The following is a 20,489-nucleotide window of genomic DNA, read 5'->3' on the forward strand; positions in this document are numbered from 1 at the left end:
AGTTTTTAGTCTGTGAATGTGAAAATCTTTTGCTGTAAGCCCAGCATTAGTTAAAACCAGACTCGGACAATAATAACAAAATATCCTGACAAATAATCTAAATAGAAACATATGACAGACAGACAGCCATGCTGCCTTGCGTGCAATTTCATTTCTCGCTGCAAGGCAGCCTGGATTCCATGGATCCGATTTTCGCCTGAGACAGGGAACCAATCACAGAGCGGGGAGGGACGGCAAGAGGATGACGACGTCTATGCGACACACCCATCGTCTTCTTCCGAATTGCGTGTGTCTCACGCCGAATGCGTGAGACTTGAGAGCTGTTAGTTACCGGTATATTATCCCGGATGTTGACAGTCGCAGTTCAGCAAGAGAGGCGTAGAAGAAGAAGGGGGCCGGATGTTGACAGAAAAGGTTGTGGAACTGTGCAGCGCCGTATGACGAATGTATTGAATATGCAAATTTGATCAGACCTGACTGTTAAGTATTACCCGACACAGTGGCGGGTGAAGTGACACGATTCACCCGCCTCCATACAAATCCACCCGCAAATGGCGTGTGGCGGGTGTTAATTTCCATCCCTGGTTTATACCCTGGAGAAGTCTCTATTTGATCTGCAAATATGCATTTATATACAAATATACAGAAGAAGAGCCGCCAATGGCTATTTTGTAATACAACAGAGGACTGCTGCATATGTGCGTTGGGGAAAACACTCAGTTTCTTTGAAAGGATTGCACACCATCTGTATACCTAGATCAAACAAAAGGGAACTAAAACTTTTACGCCACCTTTATGTGCAAACAGGATGTTACAATTTCTTTAGTACTTATCGTATTTAACGGTAGACTCTTTATTTTGGAATGAGTTGCAACAGTTCCCCTAAAGGTTGCTGGAAGCTTAAAGAACTTGTTCAACAAGTTCATTAATGTTAAGTGTACAATTCCGCAAATAATACAGTTTAATAATACATTAATAATAATTAATAATACATAATAGGCCGTTCACACAAAAACTTTGGATCATTGTCACAATTTAATAATACAATATTACCGTGCTGAGTTTCAGTTTCTACTAAATAAAATGAAATAGCCTATATAAATGCTTAACTACATTTTATAGTGGTTTTCCCCTGTGATGGAAAATTGTGATGGAAAATCTACATGTTGTTACGTTTTTGGTCTATCTATGAACTTAAGTTGTGTTGCTATTTTGTGTGATGCATATATTGCCTGCCTTCTGCTCTCCTTTTGGGTCATTTAAAGTGTGAACCTTCTAGGGTCGTGTGATGCGTTTTATTGCCTGCCTCTTCCTATCTTTTCGTGTGTTGTAAATCAGCTTTCAAGCAATGCTTTGATGTATGGGCTTGTTCCTCGACCCCCTGGCTAGCGTCAACGAAGAGGGGGTTAGGTGCCACGGCCGCTACCCCCTCCAATGGCATCCAGGGCAGCTTCAGTTGTAAAGATAACCATCTGCTACACAAAGGCTTTTCTTTATTGGGGGACACACCCCCTCCAGAAGCCAACCGAAGTGAATAAGATCTCATTGATTCAGACACTCGGTGGACTTCTCCCCAGCGTACCTTGAGTATGAAGTAACACGCAAAGAGAAGCTCCCATCTGAGGCCTCCGATTATTGTAATGTATGCCTGTTATGTTGTTTGTTGATGCATGTTGTGATGTATCTTTGTTCGTACTTTTATTACAAATATATATAACCAGCAATTGCCTGCAAGTATTGTGTGCTTTTTGCATCTAAATATCTCATCTGCTTAGACGCAATATCTGATAGAGAAATTGTCACGACACCCCCCTCATACTGAGAACAGAAAACCACCTGTCCTACCGAGAACAGGAAACCACCGTACTAAAACGAGAACAGCAATTCAGTTCTTCTCGGCAACAGACAAACATCTCAAACTCCAGACCACAAGGTTCCATTTTTATTTCGTCACAGCGTGACGCAAAGTTTCACATCGTGGCCAACTCCATCTAACCAATCAGAGAAGCTCAAAGAGAGAGCGCACCGCTGGCTGTCAATCAACTTTGTGCATGTGATTCAAGGCACGCACAGCTTTTTGAGCTTAAACCTACTCACTAGTAGCGATAGCTGGATGGAAAGTTACTTCTTGGTATGATAAACATGGTGGCGAAAAAGTCATTGTGAAACATGAGAATGGAATATCTCTGAACTGGTGAATGTAACTCCCTCAGAAGACAATCAGAGAGTCAGTCTGTACGTTAACATATAGGGCCCTATCTTGCATTCAGCGTAATTGACTTTCTACACTGACGCATGTGTCGTTGCTAGTTTGCAACTGGCACAGAGCGTTCTTTTCCCTCCTGCGCCATGCGTCTGTAAATTAGGGAATGATCTTGCGCCCCAAGGGGCGGTTCGGCGAAAGGAGGAGGCGTGTTCTGGCTCAAACGTTCCCTGGTGCTATTTTGCAGTTTCAGAAAACAATTGCGCCACAAACCAGGAAATACCTGGTTTAAAGTCTGTGGCGCGTTGTTCAGATGCTATTTTAAGGGCGCATTTGGGAAAGAACAGCTGATACAGCGGTGATAAATTGTACTTTTAAATCAATGCATCTGCAAACACCGTACAGCAAACACATATTTTCTTGGCACAGACATCGAGTACAAGCCCATAACTTTTTGATTTTTGATCAAGTTCATAAGGACCTCTTTCTCACGATTTTCGATCGTGAGAAAACATTGTTTTACCGCGAGTGAGTGCTAAAAAGAATGAATGAATGCGGGCACACATATGTGTATGTGTAAAATAATTAATGAATGCGGGTGTGCGTCCATCTGTTTAAACACACGCAAACAAAACACATAATACAGTCCATGGCAATGTATATTAAAGGTTGGGTAGGTGATTCGCTTTTTTGGCCATTTTTGCAAAATTACTTGAAATCCTTATCATAACCCGCTTACAGCCACTGAGTTAGAAGTACTGACATGAAAATTAAACAAGTCAATCATCTGTGGAACGGGCAGGGCTCGAAAAACTCCAGCCAATCATTTCCATTGCCACCGAGTTGCATTGGACAGTAAGTACGTCAATCAAACGGTCGTACTGCACTCCCCCTCCCCCGCGCCCCGCGCGCGACCCCTTCGTGCAGTACTCGTGACCCAGAGCTCGTGACCCAGAGCAAGCTCCTGTTTGTTGTTATCCTGCGGTAGCTACTGGAACTAGTTAATCCACATTTGGACCTAGCAGTAGAAGACAATTTCCATGGCAGACAAGACGCCACCATCCCCACCACCACCACCACCACCACCAGCAAAGAGAAGGAAAACTCTTTTTCAGAGAGTAATTGATAATAAAAACGCTGAAAGAGAAAAACTGAAATCAAGAATAATCCTAGGCGCTGCTTTCGAACGTTGGCGGCAACTGAAGGACGAGAAGGGTCTAAAAAACGATGCTTGTGTGGCGGTTGACCTAGTTTCAAAGTTTATACCGTTTATACTCGGTAATACCGGTGTGGAGACGAGTGTATTACTCGGTGTGAAAATGTCCACACCGCGGCAACCCTAGTGAAAACCAGGACTTCCAATACAATTATATGAAACAAACATACATTTTCTAAAAATAGTAATGATTTATGTGACCGTTTAATGTTTATAACATCTGGTGCAACCATAGCAGCGAGAACGTATTCTCAGCAGGGGGTGCTGGGAAAAAAAAAACTCAGCCTGCACTAGACTCGCAACTCGTTACATTGATAAAAAAGATGTATAGCAGCGCAGCTCAATTACACCAGTGCATGCGCGCACAGTTGAAAATCGATCGTTCACATCCAGCTGCTCACAGAACAAGTTTAGCGCATCACCGCTACCCTCACACTTTTTCATATAACCTTTTTTCAGCACTAGGTCATATGAGCATTAAATAATTGCTGCGTCTCAAAATGCCTTGGACAGCAGCGAGGATGACTCGCTTTGCCACGGGCCGAAACAGTTCGGAGCGACCACAGCCAGAGCGAACACAGCGGGGCAGAGGAGTGTCAGGAATAGTCTTTGGTGTACACATCAGTACGGCCTATTTGCACTACTGTTTAGTGGCAATGCAGTGTTTTATTCGATGCCTTTTTATTTTCGTATATTGTTTCAATGAATACAATTTATTTATTCATAAAAACCGGATCTGGTCTTCAAATCTTTTTTCCAAATATAGGTCGTCTTACAATGGGGTTTGTGTTTATATTCGGACCAATACGGTACAGCGGGCGCTCACATGACGTTAAGCATTTCCTGGTGCATAATGTGACGCTTCAGAACCTAAAATCCCGTTTCTCCCCGTTGACACGACAACACATAACCGGCGTTTTCAGAAATCTCCACTTTGGCCGGAGTTTTTAGAAATGATCGTTTTCTGTGATAAGACAGGGCCTCGGACAGGGGGTGTTGCAGCACCCCCAGCACCCCTACTTCCCGCGGTACTGGGTGCAATTTACAGCTGAATGTAGTGCCATGTTGTTAAACGAAAACCTACGCTAGCCTGGCTCGCTCTCGCGCATCTCTGTTCGCGCTCGTGCATGATTGCGCGTCCAGGTACTTGGAATGGGTGGAGTCAGAGTCAGCGTTGAAGGAGAGGGGGTAGGACCATTTGAGTTGTGTATTTTCAAAATCTGCTGGCGTTTCGCAAATCACCTACCCAACCTTTAACGGGGTGACACATGCATATTAGGAACCCAAGTCAATAACGATATTGCATACAATACTGGTAATGCATTGCGTATGTCATTAAATAGAAACACAGTTACCGCGTATCATATGTTTGTTAAGTTTTCTTTGCCAAAATTTATTTGAGGTATTTCTGAAGTTGTGGAAGAAAACGCTATTCCATGTGTGAATTATTAGGCCATATTATTTGGCCATAAAGTGAGCCATTTGAAGTTTGAAATTCATGTGGTCATGCATCTGTCTCAGCGGAGACTTCAAACACGCTGTCAAAATATCAACTTGTCAGATTCAAATGCGCTCATGGCTCTTAAAGGGGATGGGAGCTGGCACTCTCATTGGTTTGTTGCACGTTACGCCCAAACCACACTTACGGGTAATTAGGCTACTGCAGACCAATCCTATTTAGACCCTCTTGCCGGGCGCAAGAGTCATTAATGCGCCGGTAAAATAGCAACATCGTCATAGAACCGCCCACAAAGCTACTCGTGCTTGGCGCTTCTCACTTGCGTTTCAGACCATTAAAATAGGGCCCATAGTATGTTTGGACCAAATTATAACAAAATGTTTACCAACTGCAGCTTTACCCAACGAGAAAAAAGACTTGCCTTGGCGATGTTTGGCTCTCTTCCTCCTCTTCACAACAAAGAATACGATGACACAAACGGATATGACGGCCGCAACAGGGAAGATGGGAATCAGAATCCGGAACAGCCTGTTAGACTCCTCTTCATCTTCATCACCTGTACAGAAGAGTCACACTCACGTCACTAAAAGCTCCACAACATGAGCAGCGTCTTTGAGCTTTCTGTGCAGTCCAAGTGGAGGCAGGGTGTGTGAGGACTTCTTACCAGTGAGCTGTTCTACTGGGCAGGACGTCTTAGGTTCGACTGACCGGGTGAGGTTCCCAGCAGGGTTGGCAGACACACAGCGGTAGGAGGACCGGAGACCCAGCCTGTCCACGGTCAGAGGGAGAGAGCGCTGGGTGCTGCTCTGGTTCACCAGGACCTCTCCTTGATACCAGGAGAGAGTCCCTCCACTCAGTTGGTCCACAGCACACAGCAGGGTGCAGCTCTCGTTACTCCCAGACGTTACATTGACATCGGGCTTCAGGACGGCGTCTGGGGAGAGAAGACAACAAGGTCAGCTTGACCCCTCCTAGACATGACCTCTACCTTCTAGTATACAGCTGGACCCCTCCTAGACATGACCTCTAGCTTCTAGTATACAGCTTGACCCCTCCTAGACATGACCTCTACCTTCTAGTATACAGCTTGACCCCTCCTAGACATGACCTCTACCTTCTAGTATACAGCTTGACCCCTCCTAGACATGACCTCTACCTTCTAGTATACAGCTGGACCACTCCTAGACCTGTCCACTTCCTTCTAGTATACAGCTGGACCACTCCTAGACCGGTCCACTTCCTTCTAGTATACAGCTTCACCATTTTCACCTCTAAACGTGTACAACTCACATTGCCTGGATACAGTAGATGAGGTCTTGATCACAATGAAGAGAAGTCAATGTTACCTACCATAAACACTCAGCTTGAATGATACAGCAGTCTCGTTAACGTCAACAGAATAATCCCCTGAATCCTTTCTCTGCAGTCTTCTTATACTGAACAGCCCAGAGGCTCGGTCCCAGGAAAATCTGTTCAGGAAATCAAAATTTTCTATCTCCAACACACTATCTTTCACACTAGCGATAAAACGTCCTTGTTTCAAAACAAATCCACGACTCTTGACAGGCACAGGTATGGTGACCTCTCCCCCCACAGTGGAGATCAGGTTCTGCGTGACTTCCTGGTCAGCAGATGACGTCATCACTGTAACAGATCAGGAGACATCGTTCAGTCAAACAGCCCTGTAACCGTACTGTAGTACCCTAATGAAATACTACTGTAACCTACTGTAGTACTGTAGTTAACTTCTGTAATACTGAAGTACCCTACTCTGTAGTATTATAGTACCCCACTGTAGTATTGTTGTACCCTACTATACTAATGTAGTACCGTACTATACAATTGAAGTCCCCTACTGTATTGTTGTTGTATTATTGTAGCTGGTAAGATGTGGGAATTTCTATGGGCATTCTAGCAATTTAAGGGATGTTTTTTCAAGCCTCCTCTGTTAAATGGTGGATTTCGGGGTTATCCATTTAGAAACTGCAACATTTTCTAAAGAGAATGTTTTTCAGAAATCTTTATTTGACCAAATAAATTCTTAGCCTATTCCACGAGCCTCGTACATAGCCTGTAGTGAAGGCGGACTGCACTGATCAGAATCAGCCAATGAACAGCATCACCAGGCTCACCAGGGTCCCAGGAAGTTTCTGGATATTTAATGGAGGTTTATATTTTAAATAAATGTAAGTTTTTTTTAAGACATTTTAAGTCTCATAAAAGGTCCTCTATGATGATGAGGTCGATGTTTATTTTTCGTGTCATGGCACACAAGAGGCCCATCCCACACAGGATTACAAGAGACCAATATAAATACAAAAAGAGTGCAGTACATACACAATAACAATACACTATACAATACAGTACATCCAGCACCGGATAAACACACTAAATATAAATGGACATATTCCCCTAGCCCACGGCTTTGTCCAAAAGGTTACAGATGTTTATCACACTTTGCTCAGCCGTCATGTTCAGTCACAGCTGCACAATAGGCTTCAGCAGTTATGGTGGAGGTTAGGAGTGTTTAGACAGGTTGAAGATGGTCTGGGAAGCCCTTTGAGGCTTCACACTGTGTAAAGTGTCCTCTACACGGCAGTGTCACACACTGTGACTCTATCAGACAATGTAGAAGACAATTTACAGTGTTCTCTATCCGATAGCTCCCAATTTTTCTGTTCCAAAAACCCCCCCCGACAACCTTTTGACTGGGATGTTTCTATGTGAATGTCAATGGCCCAGGGTCGACTACACACAGTGGCGGTCTTAACATAGAGGCATAGGTAGGCGGCCGCTTGGGGCCCCCAACCAAGCTCTAAAACCTTTTTTTCTTTTTTTTTGTACGCAAAGACGAAGCAAGTGGGGATGGGCACGAGTAGTAAATTCCAAACTCGAGTGATCGAATGAATTCCTCGAGGATCAATCGAGTACTCGTTTAAAACTAATCTATTTTTAGAATGCAACGCATCTGTAGCAGGAATTGGCCTAATGATGAACGGCAATATTACCAACCAAACATGTAATGCTTATTCTCAATCAAAACAGTCAAGAGTTATCAGAGTATTCATTATTTATTTTGGCAAACGTTCAAAACACATTTTCCTTGCAAAAATAAATATGCCTCTCACAATTTAAATCACGTCGAACAAAGGCCTGTAACATAAAAAAAAAAAAACTAAACAAGTAGCCTAACCATTGCAAAAATTTAAAGCTGCAAATAAAACGGCAGCAAATGACCTAAAAAAATACTCAGCGTTGTGATCTTCTATACACGGGTTAGTGAAAATAACCGACACACTTGGTTGCTGCGGGTCTGCTTTCCCGAACTCACCGTTGTGTTTCAGGAGCATATGTTGCCGCATGGTACTTGTAGTACTCACCTTATGATCTCCTATTTCTGTAAAGTATTTCAATAATTCGCTGCGCTTGCTTTAACCGCCATCTCTTAACTTTTTGAATTCTGGCGTTGTGCACACACGGAACGGCACGCACCGCACAGAAATTTGATACATTTCATTTGCTTTGTGCACGGAACGCGCCAGTGGTGCCACACAGAAAATGTATACATTTGCTTCAGAAAATCTGTCTGTGTGTGTATATGCAAACTCGAGTTTGCCTATCCACCAACCGAGTTCATTTGTAACGAGGAGTACTTGAGTAATTGATTCCTCACGCCCATCCCTAGAAGCAAGACAAGTCTAAACGCGAAAATAACATTAAGGGTTAGGAAATAAAGTTACCTAAGCGCCTCAAAAAAAAAAAAAAGCGAATAGACGCCGTTAAGTATTTGGCAACGCTGCCAAAGATGACATACATTTTTATGGCTACTTTTGGGGATACAGACAGGAACAACAATTTCAGTTGATGGATAACAGTGATAATCCATGAATGCAGGAAGTTTGGGGTCATTACGGCACAGCGCTATGAAACCTGCCCGCATTGCCGGGGCCCCATCAGTAGTAATGGCTAGGGCTGGCCCGAATTATTCGAATATTCGAATACTCGTTCGGAAAATTAGTATTCAAAGCTTAAATCAGTATTCGGAGCTTCGTTTTTTTTTTTTTTCACGTACGTGACTTTACCAAAGCGAGGGAGCCAAGCTATAAGCGTCAGCGACACCAAGCAGAGAAGCGAGAGAGGTGGAGGAAGAATAGATATCTTGTTTCCCTTTACTTTATAACACAACACTAGCAGGATCTCTGGAGGAAAAGTAATACTTAAAACCTTAGCTTAGTTGTTTGTTTACGTTCGCTGTACAGCGCCGCGCCAATCAACTGTGACTGGCTTGCTGCAGAGCGTGAGCGCCTTGGGAATACCCGGTCAGTATAATGGATATAATATGGACACATAAGACAATCAATATTCGGTATTTGTTATGGATTTATTGTACAAATTCCCTGAAAAGATGCACGTTCCAGGATGAATTGAAAAGCTCCCGTAAGGGCTGAGATGGCAGAGGACAGCTGATTTGGAACGGAGCAACAGCTGTTCGCTTTCACGGGGAAAAACTAAGGAACTTCAACCTACTTAGGCCTACTAATTAACGTTCAAAAGCTATTAAATCTTCAACAAAATATGCAGATACTGTCAAAATCGGTTCCACGGAGTATATAGGGATTATTAATGTTGTTTTTGATGGTGTTTTTTTCTGATGGAGTATTCGAATATTCGCTCGGAAAAACCAACGAGTATTCGAAGCCTGAAAAATGGCATTCGGGCCAGCCCTAGTAATGGCAACTAGTTAATGGGGATGCCGTTTTCGTCAATATACCTTTTGAACTCCTGGTAAATGGCCTCCAGAGAGTGAGAAAGAAGTGTTTGCAAAACTTATTATGAAAATGTATCATGCATAATATAGGATATTGTGTATTTTATTTTTTATTATTTTCGGGATCTACATGGAAAGCCTCAAAGACGCCAACCCGTCGATCGTGATCGACGGGTTGGCGACCAATTTTCTAGATCGTTCTTTTGGCAAGAGAATAAACAGTTCAAAAACATAACCAGACTGTTTACCACCTCAAGTGAATTAACCTATCCTATTTCCAGTCAGATCCATATATATATATATATATATATATATATAAGGTCTGTCTCATTTGTATTCATTTTACTCTGAAATAACTTGAATGGAACTTTAGATGTTTGGGGATGAGCAGCACCGCGGTCAGGTAGCTATTTAAAGCTATAATAAACTGCCAATTTGTTTATTTAGGTAAAGCATTATGAAATTTGCATGCACAAAGCATACAAAGCATACAATTTTATTTAGTGTTTTCATTTTCCCTCTGGGCTAAGCCCCCGGATGTTTATGAAATGTAAAAAACACCCCTGACATGCTGTACAGCAGCAGCAGCAGCTAGCTGTGAAGTGGCGCTAGGTGAATTGGAGGCACAAGGCGAAAATATGTTTTGGGCCCACCTCATCCAGTCTTTAAAATCCAAAAAAATGACAACCTCTGAGAAGACGTCAATAAGTAGGACTACTGTGTCAGAAGCGTGTGATGTGGAGAACAATTTATCTTTTCTCTCCCATAGACTCTCTCTCTCTCTCTCTCGTTCATAGGTTTGTTTGTAGAATGTTTGAAATGTTCAATCTCAACTGTAATGTCAATTCACTTACAATATCCTGTATCGTGTACATGGGTTTGTTTGTAGAATGATTGAAATGTCAATCTCAAATGCAATGGCAAATTGCAACCTCACGCACACATACAAAGTCAATTATTCATCTAGGCAATATCTGCTAAGTATATGGCTGTTTGTGATGTTTTGCCAAGTATATGACTTTTTGTGGGGGTTTACCCTAACTACTTGTCTTGCTGGTTATATTGATATTGATTTAATCTTAAAAAATAATAAAGAGTGCTTGTTGCATTTTGGCAAATACAGGGGTTAGCTGAAACCTTATTCTCTTTTGGGTTCCATCGTGACTTAATTTGTGTGGTGCTACACTTTGTGTGTTCTCTGCTTTCCATCTTCATTTTGGAGTATAGAAATGTATGCAGAGTTTAAAGGGGAGGGTTTTTTTCTCATCTCCAACCTTAACTTCCACTTAGATTATTTTTACTTGCCTATCCACCATTCAGTCTGTATTTTTTTGTATTTTAAAGACTTGATGAGGTGGGCCCCAAACATATCTTCGCCTTGTGCCCCCAATTTGCTAAATCCGCCATTGACTACACACAGACATATTTAAAAAAAATCAGATTCTAATATTTTGATCATATTAGTGTGAGCATATAGCCGGATATTATCAATTCCTAAATAATTTCAAAATACATATACCGTCCCATAAGCTGTGCGCAGCCGTTACGCTGTAGGCTATAAATAACGGTGAAGGAAAACACAGGCTTTGAGTAAAGATACACACATCAGTGTTTCCATTACATAGGATTTATGGGAGGAATTTGGATAGATTGGTCCCCACTCAAGTTGATTTTTTCTATTTATTTTTTATTTTAAAAGTTTGTCAAAGTGACATTAAGGCCAGTAGGTTCAGAGCCCCTCTCCTCTCGTAACAGTGCATGAATACAGCAGGTCAGTGCTACAGACTGCATTTCCACCAGTGCCAGGTAACTTCAATGACAATTTGCGGGGCTTTTTGCAATGTAAAAGCAGTCACCACATTGCTGTTATTCCGGCATTTCAAATAAAAAGAAGAAAAACATGGCCTTGTTATCGGCAACGTGAGATGATATATGATGCATTCCATTTATGGGTGACAGTCGATATCATTTACAATCACCCCATCCCTAGCGGGCAGTTGCTGTAGGAAAAGCTCCTTGAGTGCCAACATGTGGTCTGTTAATTCCGACGGCTTCGACTCACTGAGTCCTGACAGTGGCGACTCATTTGGATTCAGCCAATCGAACATTTTTGATCTGAACCATGGTGGGACTGCCCAGGGCAGCGAGGAGGTAGTAGTATTTTGTGTCATCTTTGATTCTTCGTAGTGCAAACTGGGCCTCGGCCTTCGCATACTGAGTTACGGAATGCTTCTCCAACCTCAAAAAATATATGCAACATTTTCTAAACTATGTAAGGGTCTGGTAGCGTCAAGGTCACCAGTTAAGTATGCGTATATAAACAAAGTGAATGCCAAAGAACCGGGTTACAGCTGCAGCCAAAGCAGTTTTACCATGTTTACATACAAACAAAACAGCATCAACCAAACGGCTGTTTATGGTATGATTTGTTAATAATAACATTTATTATTAACCATATATAGTTAACTGTTACTGATAGATTTTGAATATACAGGACCTTGAACACATGTAGGACCCCGAACAGAAAGCTGTGTGCTGTCGACCGCCCCCTGGTGGCCATGACAGCGGCTGAGCTGCCAAAGTTCTCTGGGGCAACGCCGCTGGGGCCATACATGGATAACGGCTTGGGTGCCTGGGGCGTAGTCCACCTTGCTCTGGCGCTTAAGGGGACGGCAGTACGGGTCCTGCTCGACCTGTCCCCCGCTGAGCAGCGAGACCTTCAGGCCCTTATCAGGGCCCTGGAGAGGCGGTTCGGGAAGCAGACCTTCAGTGACCAGAGCCGGGAGCAGCTAGCTGGTCACCGCCACAGGGAGGTGGAGAGCCTGGGGGCTTACGCTGCTGATGTCAAGCTCTGCAATCAAGCGGGTTCCCAGATTACCCCGTTACTGGCTCTCCACGCGTTCCTGCAGGGGCTTACTCCGGAGCAGTTGCGGCAGCATGTCTGCCTCACCAGGCCAGAGTCCCTATGTGAGGCTCTCCGTAAGGCCGAACGGGCTGAGGTGGACCTCTCCAACGGACCCAGCCAGCCGCCGTCGGCTACTTCTCGACCACACGTCCGGCAAGCGGACTGTGAGGAAGGTCTGGACGGAGCGGAGGAGGTTTGCCAGGCCTGGGCTAGGCCGGCCGACCGCTGCTGCCATTGGTGTGTGGTCCCCAACCACACCCACAAGGCTAATGGCGCGTTTCCACTGGAGGTTGTAGTTCGGTTCGCAAAGGTGTGGCATGGTTCACGTTTCCACCGCCAAAAGTGGGCGTGACCCGGACTGAGCCGTACTCATTTTCCACTCGTCAACAGTTCTCCTCCGTTGGGGTGGAGATCCCCAACGGAGATCCCCAACGGAGGAGGCGAAAGGGCTGCTCTCATTCTTAGAAGGTAGCATTCAATGAAACCTTGAAGCCTTGAAAACACAAAGGCCTTCCGTCCTTCCTGAACCAACAGAATTGAACATTTATGAAAACACAGCTAGCTTACTGGAAAAAAAAAGTGCATATTTTAATTCCTTATTCACATAAAAATAACAAAGTATAGAATTTTTCAAAATTCGAAAATACATTTCTAGTAAGAGTGTACAAGAGAAAAATAAACATTCTGATGTCTAGCATTCAATATAAAAATAAAAAGTTCAACCAGCCACCCTTTCTTAGAGCTATTGAAAGAATACAGTAACTTTTGTAAAATTGGGGGCTTTAAGCTAATATAAAAAAGTGCTTTTCCAACAATAAATAAAAAATATTCAGAATTCAACATTTATGTTTTTTATGAACTTATGAACATAGGCCTAGCTTACTGAAAAAAAGCATCTTCATTCATGCAAATAACAACTGTGTGTGTGTGTGTGTGTGTGTGTGTGTGTGTGTGTGTGTGTGTGTGTGTGTGTGTGTGTGTGTGTGTGTGTGTGTGCGTGCGTGCGTGTGTGTGCATTTCCACATGCTTAGGAGTCAGGCTTGCCCTTTTTTTGGAAACAATGTTCCCAGCAACTGAGAAAAGCCTTTCAGATGGCGTTGATGTGGCAGGTATAGACAAATAAGATTTGGCTACTGCAGCCACGGTGGGGAACCTTATGGCGTTATCCTTCCACCATGTAAGGGGGTTATCATCCCTTGGGATAGGGTTTTCCCCAAAATACGACATCATCTCTTTCCTGACTGTCTCACTGTCCCCTTCACCATCCTCCTGGTCCATGTTTTCTTCGTCTTCCCCCTCAGAATCTGAGCCCAACAAAGTGTCCAACAAAGAGCAGGACCTCTTCTTTGGTGGGGAGCTTGCTGAGGCTTCCTGCCTCACAGCTGCCTGTAACAATTTCTGCTTCCTTCTGATATCAAGAGCAAAACTCTGTATTTGCACTTGCAGTTTGAGTGCATCATCTGCTGGAAGGAACTTCAATTTCCGAAAACGGGGATCAAGTGCAGCAGCAATGAGAGACACATTTTTCCCACCCTCTTTAAATACAAACACCTGCTGCCACCTTGACAATATCCCCTCTTCTGCTTTGGTCTGGAAAAAGGTCATGGCAGCAGAATCAAATGATTTTTTGCGGGTGGATTTCAGGAGACCCTTCAGCAGGGGGGGGAGAACAGAGGCTGTGACATAAGATTGACCACTAAGGAAAACCGTGGCTTGCTCATCGGGCTTGAGCACAACCTCCAGTTCCTCCAGAAGAGTCCATTGATAGTTTTTCAGATCAAGATAGTGCTTTCCGCGCTGTGTGATTTCTGGATCTGATAGCGTCGCAACCACCGGCCATCGCTGCTCTAAAACACGTTCAATCATGTAGTATGAACTGTTCCAACGGACTGCTACATCCTGTATCAGTTTATGTTCAACTGTGCCCATCTGTTGTTGTTTAAGCTTCAGCTTAGTGGTAGCTGGCTCACTTTTCTTTATGTGTTTTACAAGGCACCGTGTAGCTGCGAGTGCCTTGTCAATCTCAGGGTTCTTCATTGCGTTGTTACTACCAGTTGAAGTGTATGCCCAGCGCACCGATGGGATACCACCCCAAATCTCTCTTCCAAGATTCTGAGAGCTGCCACAATGTTACTTGCATTGTCATGGACGATAGCAAGGACATTCTCAAACGAAATGTTGAATTTTTCTGCCACATTCTCCAGCCATAAGGCAATGTTTTCTGCTGTGTGGCGTTCTTCAACTGGCAGTGTTATCAAATTGAAGGAGACAAGCTCCCAATTGTCATCAATGAAATGATAAGTTACCCCTAAGTAGGCTTCTGTCACCAGACTGGTCCAGGCATCAGTGCTAAGGGAGATTTTGGATGTGGCCATTTTAAGTTTGTTTTTAAGTTTCTCTACTGAAGTTTCATACTTCTTCTCGATCAGAGTAGTGAAATGGCGCCTAGAAGGCAGAGTGTAACCTGCTTGGAAGGTGGTCAGCATTTCTTTAAATCCCTCGCCCTCAACCACAGAAATTGGCCTCATGTCTTTGCAAATCATTGATACGACGCTCTCAGTAAGTATGGCAGCCTCCTGGGGGGTGCAGGGGGTTGTATTTTTCTTGCGAAAGTAATTTTCCACACTATTCTTCTTATCCCTGAAAACAAAGTACACACACACATTAAAATAAATATAATAAACCAACAACAAAGAAACACAATATACGATTTTTCTATGTATCCACCTTAGCAGAGGCTATGCCCTATGATTAATATCAACAAGTAGGCTAATCAATCCTATGTTTGTAACATAAACATCACTTGCGCAGTCATTGCATGACAGTGAACACAGTTACTATTACATGCGCCAATTTTTCGTTTAAAACCGGAATAGCACTAGTTCTGGCATCTAACTGTGCTCACTGACATGCCATGACTTGCTCAAGCGTTGTTATTTCACACGTTGAATGCACGACTATATTACATGTAGTAATTAATTAATTACACCGAAAACATACACTACATACCCTAAAACTTTAGGTTTCGACAATGTATTATAGCCTACTTCCACATCGAGTGCAAAGTGGGGAGTTGAAAAAAACCTTACGGTGCTCGGTCATCTGCAGCTGCTCCCGGGTGGCGCCTCTTCAAGTGCTGGTGCATTGCCGTGGTGCTGGAATGGAAAGCCATCTCCAGTTTGCACAGCCGGCATATCACCGAACCGTTTCCTTTTAAATGAAAATATTCCCAGACTTTTGAAGAACGACTGCGTGTCGCCTTGCACTTTAGGAATTCTGAAGAGCCACTCGCGTTATTACGCTCCTCCGCTGCCATCTTTATTTTGCGTCTTTCGAATCGACGCGCATTTTTCGCGTCAACGTAATTTCTGCGTCGACGTAATCGATTACGTCGACGCGTCGCCCCAGCCCTACAATGGAGGTGACCTGCGTGCACGGGGACCCACGGATGGTCGAGACCCACCATGTGGTCATCCGGACACCACGCGGGGTGCTCACGGCTCGGGTAGGGGTTGTTCCCCACCTCCCGGTACCGCTCCTCATCGGGACGGACTGCCCGATTTTCCGTTGGCTTTGGGACCCGGCACTAGAGTCCCGGGGCAGGAGAGATGCGGTCGCCGCCGCGGCAGGAGATGCAGCCGCCGCCGGCGCAGCGGGAGACGAAGCGGCGGGAGACGAGCCTGCCGGAGACGAGGCTGCCGGAGACGAGGCTGCCGGAGACGAGCCTGCCGGAGACGAGGCTGCCGGAGACGAGCCTGCCGGAGACGAGGCGGCCGATGCCTTGTCCCGATTAGATTCCTGCCTGGGGGGGGCCCTGTCTACCCGGTGCTTGGACAAAGGGTGGAGGAGTGTGGCATCCCGCCCCGTAAGCCTCGGCCCGGACCAGCCCGAGGGTTGGTCCTGGACGGCATGTACCGCCGTCACCCACCAGACAGCGACCGAGAGCAGCCCTTTCGCCTCCCCAATCAGGGTGATTGGGGGACACCTGGCCGAAAGCCGAGGACGCAATATAAAAGGACTGACATTTGGACAGCACAGGACGGGAAAGCAAGGAAGAAGGTAGCGCTCTGGTGCGAGAGAGCCTAGAGGCCCACGGAGGCCCTAGAGACAGAGTCTCCTTCGTTGTATTTAAGTTGATTGTTAAATAAATGCCTGTAATGGCTTATCCCGCACACAAACGTGTCGTTTATCCATGGAACCCGGCCCAATCGAGTACCGGGTTGCCACAGTATGTATATATAATATATCTAAAAATCTAAAAAGTAAAGTGTGACATCTGTGCTTGGAGGCTTGTAAACATTCATGTTAACAGACTTTTCTCAGACTAGCTAGTGTTTTCTGACAGTGGGTACATAGCAGCTAAGGGTTTAAGGCTAGCCTAATGTAAAACATGTTGCTGATAGCTAAATTTAGATTTTGGTTAAACCCAACGGTACCAATCCCATGCATGACACATCTCAATTGTATTAAGGTAAAATAACTGTTAAATAAGGTAGCATGCAAAATAAATGACAAGAAACTTGAAGACGTAACTGATGCAATAACTCTGGATTAACATGGAATCCTTAATAGATGTTGTGCTCCCATTAGCTGTTCATGTTAGCTGGGCTATCAGACATACAGGCTACAGTTACATCACTTGGGAGACATGGAAGCTGTAATTACAGGGTCACATCTCTCTCTCATCAAAGGTCTGTGCTAAGTGGCTCTCCACTTTACAAAATCCAAAATGTGAATGTAATTTCAACAGCAGCACAACCATACTGTATGATGGTGTTGTTGTTTTTTAAGTTGTCTTAACTGATGCAACCACTAGGTTGAATAAAAAATTGAATTGAGGCTGCTATAATTAACCGTGAGTTCATTCAAGAGTAAAAGGTGTTTTTACAAAGCATAATGTTTTCGTCAATGTTCGTTATTGAACTAAATCTCAACTCGCCAGGCGTTTGACTTACAGGCTTTATTGGTCACAACCGCAGTCGGCCCAAATATTTCTGCCTCCAACTCATCCTCTCTCCTTTCATTATAACAAGATCTGTTTGTTCCCACGCTGCTCTGTTCCAGAGCCTGGGGAGAGTGGGAAGGATGATGGGCTTGCCAGGATGTTTATTAGAAAGAAGTACACATAGGCCTATATATTCATATTTTCATTTATAGTGTTTAGTGTGATGAAAAACTATTTTTGATCCTTTGTGGTATGTCATCCTGGGCTAGGTATGACTCGGAGAGCGGTAAATGTTCAGCACGTGGTTCATTCTAACAGAGACACAAAGTAAACGAACAGTTATAAAACTACTCATAACTGTGGTTAGCTTGAAATATGTCATCAGAAATAACATAGACTAAAATAATTGACATCAAGTGTTTCTAGTAATCTAGTGAGGTTTTAATAACGCAAAAAGTCAAACTCCTATATCACGGTTGCTGCGTTAAGCCAGTGGCTTTCAGATCCACTCACGGGTCCGGGACCGAGTTTTATACGAAAGGGGGTGAATGTTCCGAAGACAGACCGCTGCCATACGAGAGAGTAGTACTACTTCTAAATATAATAAAGCAAATGGCTGGTGTGAGCATGGTGCAAAGTGGTGATGAAGCTAATCGGCAGGACAGGGCTCTCCAACCGGAGAGGACAGCACATCTTTTAATGCTTGAATAATAGCAAACTTTTACACAATTATTACACCATGATGCATTCAAACTATAAACGACATATATTATCAAGCATAAGGTAGACTAGGCCTACTACTACACATACAGACACAGACCAACACACACACACACACACACACACACACACACACACACACACACACCGCCGTTCTATTGCTCAATATAGTCAAGTAAAATGAAGAAAATAAATACCAGACCTCTTGTGCAGAAGCCGAGTTATGAAAAATACAACTCATCAATAAGAGGGGAAAAGTTTACCTAAAATGAGCAGAAGTCCTCCTGAGATCATTTCCATGAAACAGAACAAAGTATTAGACCGTTTCTCTGCGTCTCCACGACTCCACCACAGCCACATGTCGGCGTTTCCGTATGATGAAAGGAGGACTTTTTAAATACTTCTATCATTGCTACAACTAGACACGTAATTTACTCAAATGCCATGTACTCTATTTTTATTATATATTATATTAAACAGATGATATCGATCTGACTGGTGCCAGCAGCACTTTATTTATTTATTTAAGAAAGAAAGAAGAATGCATAAGGGGGTAAGGGATATCTAGCACCTTCTAGCTGAAATAAACACATCTATAAAGGGATGGGCCATTCTTCCTGTACAGTACCCCTGGAAAGAGCAGCTGAGGCTAGCCTTAGTTTGGTGTTTGATTTCTTTACAAAAAGAGATTCCAGTCACCTGCATGTCTTTCAAGTTTGTAACGCGTTACTCCCAACACTGCTCGTGCAAACTAACCACTCAACTCCTGAAAATCACTTTGTGAAGAACTACTAATCACTTAGTGGACTAATACTACAGACTCCAACTACATTCTGCTTGTACACCAGCCTTAAAAAAATCTTCCCAAATATCTGCCAGGTCAAGCCAGCAATGGAAAGCATTTGTAAAATAAGTGCAAAGTCTCTGCTTAAATGTACTGTATCTCTTGGACCTGGGATAGAAAGGCTTTTAGATACGTTAATCAATGAAGTTTATCACTGAGGCAGATGGTTCCTTGTTTGCTCAACTGTCGTGTTCAGTAACAGCTGCACATTATGCTTCAGCAGTTATGGTGGAGGTAAGATGTGTTCAGACAGGTTGCAGCTGGTCTGTGAAGCCCTTTGGGGGCTTAGATTTAGATAGATTGAGGGCTTTAAGCATCAAACCAGTGGATTTTCTTTGATGAGTGATGGCTATAGCTCAGGGGTCACCTACACAGTGCCCGCGGGCACCAGGGCGCGGATCTCATTCTTGAACCACTCTTTCTCACCTTTTGTAAGTCATTGTTGATAATTATTGTGAGAAATCATTAACATGATCAGTGTCTTCACATAGATGAGTATCATTAATCATTTATAATAATATATAACTAAAGGCAAACTGAGCAAATTTGTTATTTCAGAAGAGTGTATCAAACTGGGTGCCCTTCGTATGACTCAGTACCCATGAAGTAGCTCTCAGGTTCAAAAAGGTTGGTGACCCCTGCATAGCTAATGTTAGTTTATGTTAGTTCTTGTCACACACTCTAGTGCTCTCAATACACAAGCTCCAGCAGGAGTTTCTGATTCTTACGGAGTAACTTAACCCAAAGACCTCATGCATCCCATTGGCCAAACTGTCTCTAATCTGCAGATGCTGTGTAAAGGGTCCTCTAGTGTCCGATTCAAAACACTGTGTAAAGTGTGGTCTACATTGTCCGATATAGAAGACTGTGTAAAGGGTCCTCTACACTGCAGTGTCCAATATAGAACAGTGTGTTAAGTCACACACACACACACACACACACACACACACACACACACACACACACACACACACACACACACACACACACACACACACACACACACACACACACACACACACACAGGCCTTGAATGTTTATACCACCAATATAGTTGGATTCTTATCGCAGGATCTAAATAATTATAACGTTGGTGCAAACAGGTGTTCGACTCAAAGGCACGACTCATAAGACAAGCTGGGAGAATCAGAGAGTGGCCTTTACTGGAGGCAATGGTTCGGTACACGGGAATACAGTAGGCAGGGCAGAGGTACAAAACGAAAGACGAACAAAGGGGTACGGAATCAAACGGGAGGTTTTCAGGAGATCACAAATTTGTTAATGCTGGGATGCTTGACACAAAGGTACTAAGAGGAACAGTCCCAGATTGAGGGAAACACACTGGCTCAATACACAAGTAGTACAATAATGAGGGACAGGTGAAGGCAACCAAGGTGAGGGAGGACAGTCACAGGCCACATGAAACACA

General features: G+C 43.8%; 1 protein-coding gene across 8 annotated transcripts in view; it reads right to left on the bottom strand.

The window, feature by feature from the left end:
- Positions 1–20,489, bottom strand: part of LOC130379825 (uncharacterized) — a 91,891-nt gene that overhangs the window by 30,739 nt on the left and 40,663 nt on the right. For 3 of the 8 annotated variants that reach the window (XM_056586891.1, XM_056586889.1, XM_056586890.1), the window contains exon 4: positions 5,300–5,434. The exons of 1 other annotated variant lie outside the window; for it this stretch is intronic. In XM_056586891.1, coding sequence (XP_056442866.1) covers positions 5,300–5,434 — 135 coding nt within the window. Of the gene's footprint in view, positions 1–5,299; positions 5,435–5,542; positions 5,813–6,228; positions 6,523–20,489 lie in introns of all 8 variants that reach the window. 4 more of the 8 variants (XM_056586888.1, XM_056586887.1, XM_056586897.1 and 1 more) reach the window with 3 other exon arrangements.

This window comes from Gadus chalcogrammus, chromosome 3, assembly GCF_026213295.1.
Source record: "Gadus chalcogrammus isolate NIFS_2021 chromosome 3, NIFS_Gcha_1.0, whole genome shotgun sequence".
Taxonomy (NCBI): Eukaryota; Metazoa; Chordata; class Actinopteri; order Gadiformes; family Gadidae; genus Gadus; species Gadus chalcogrammus.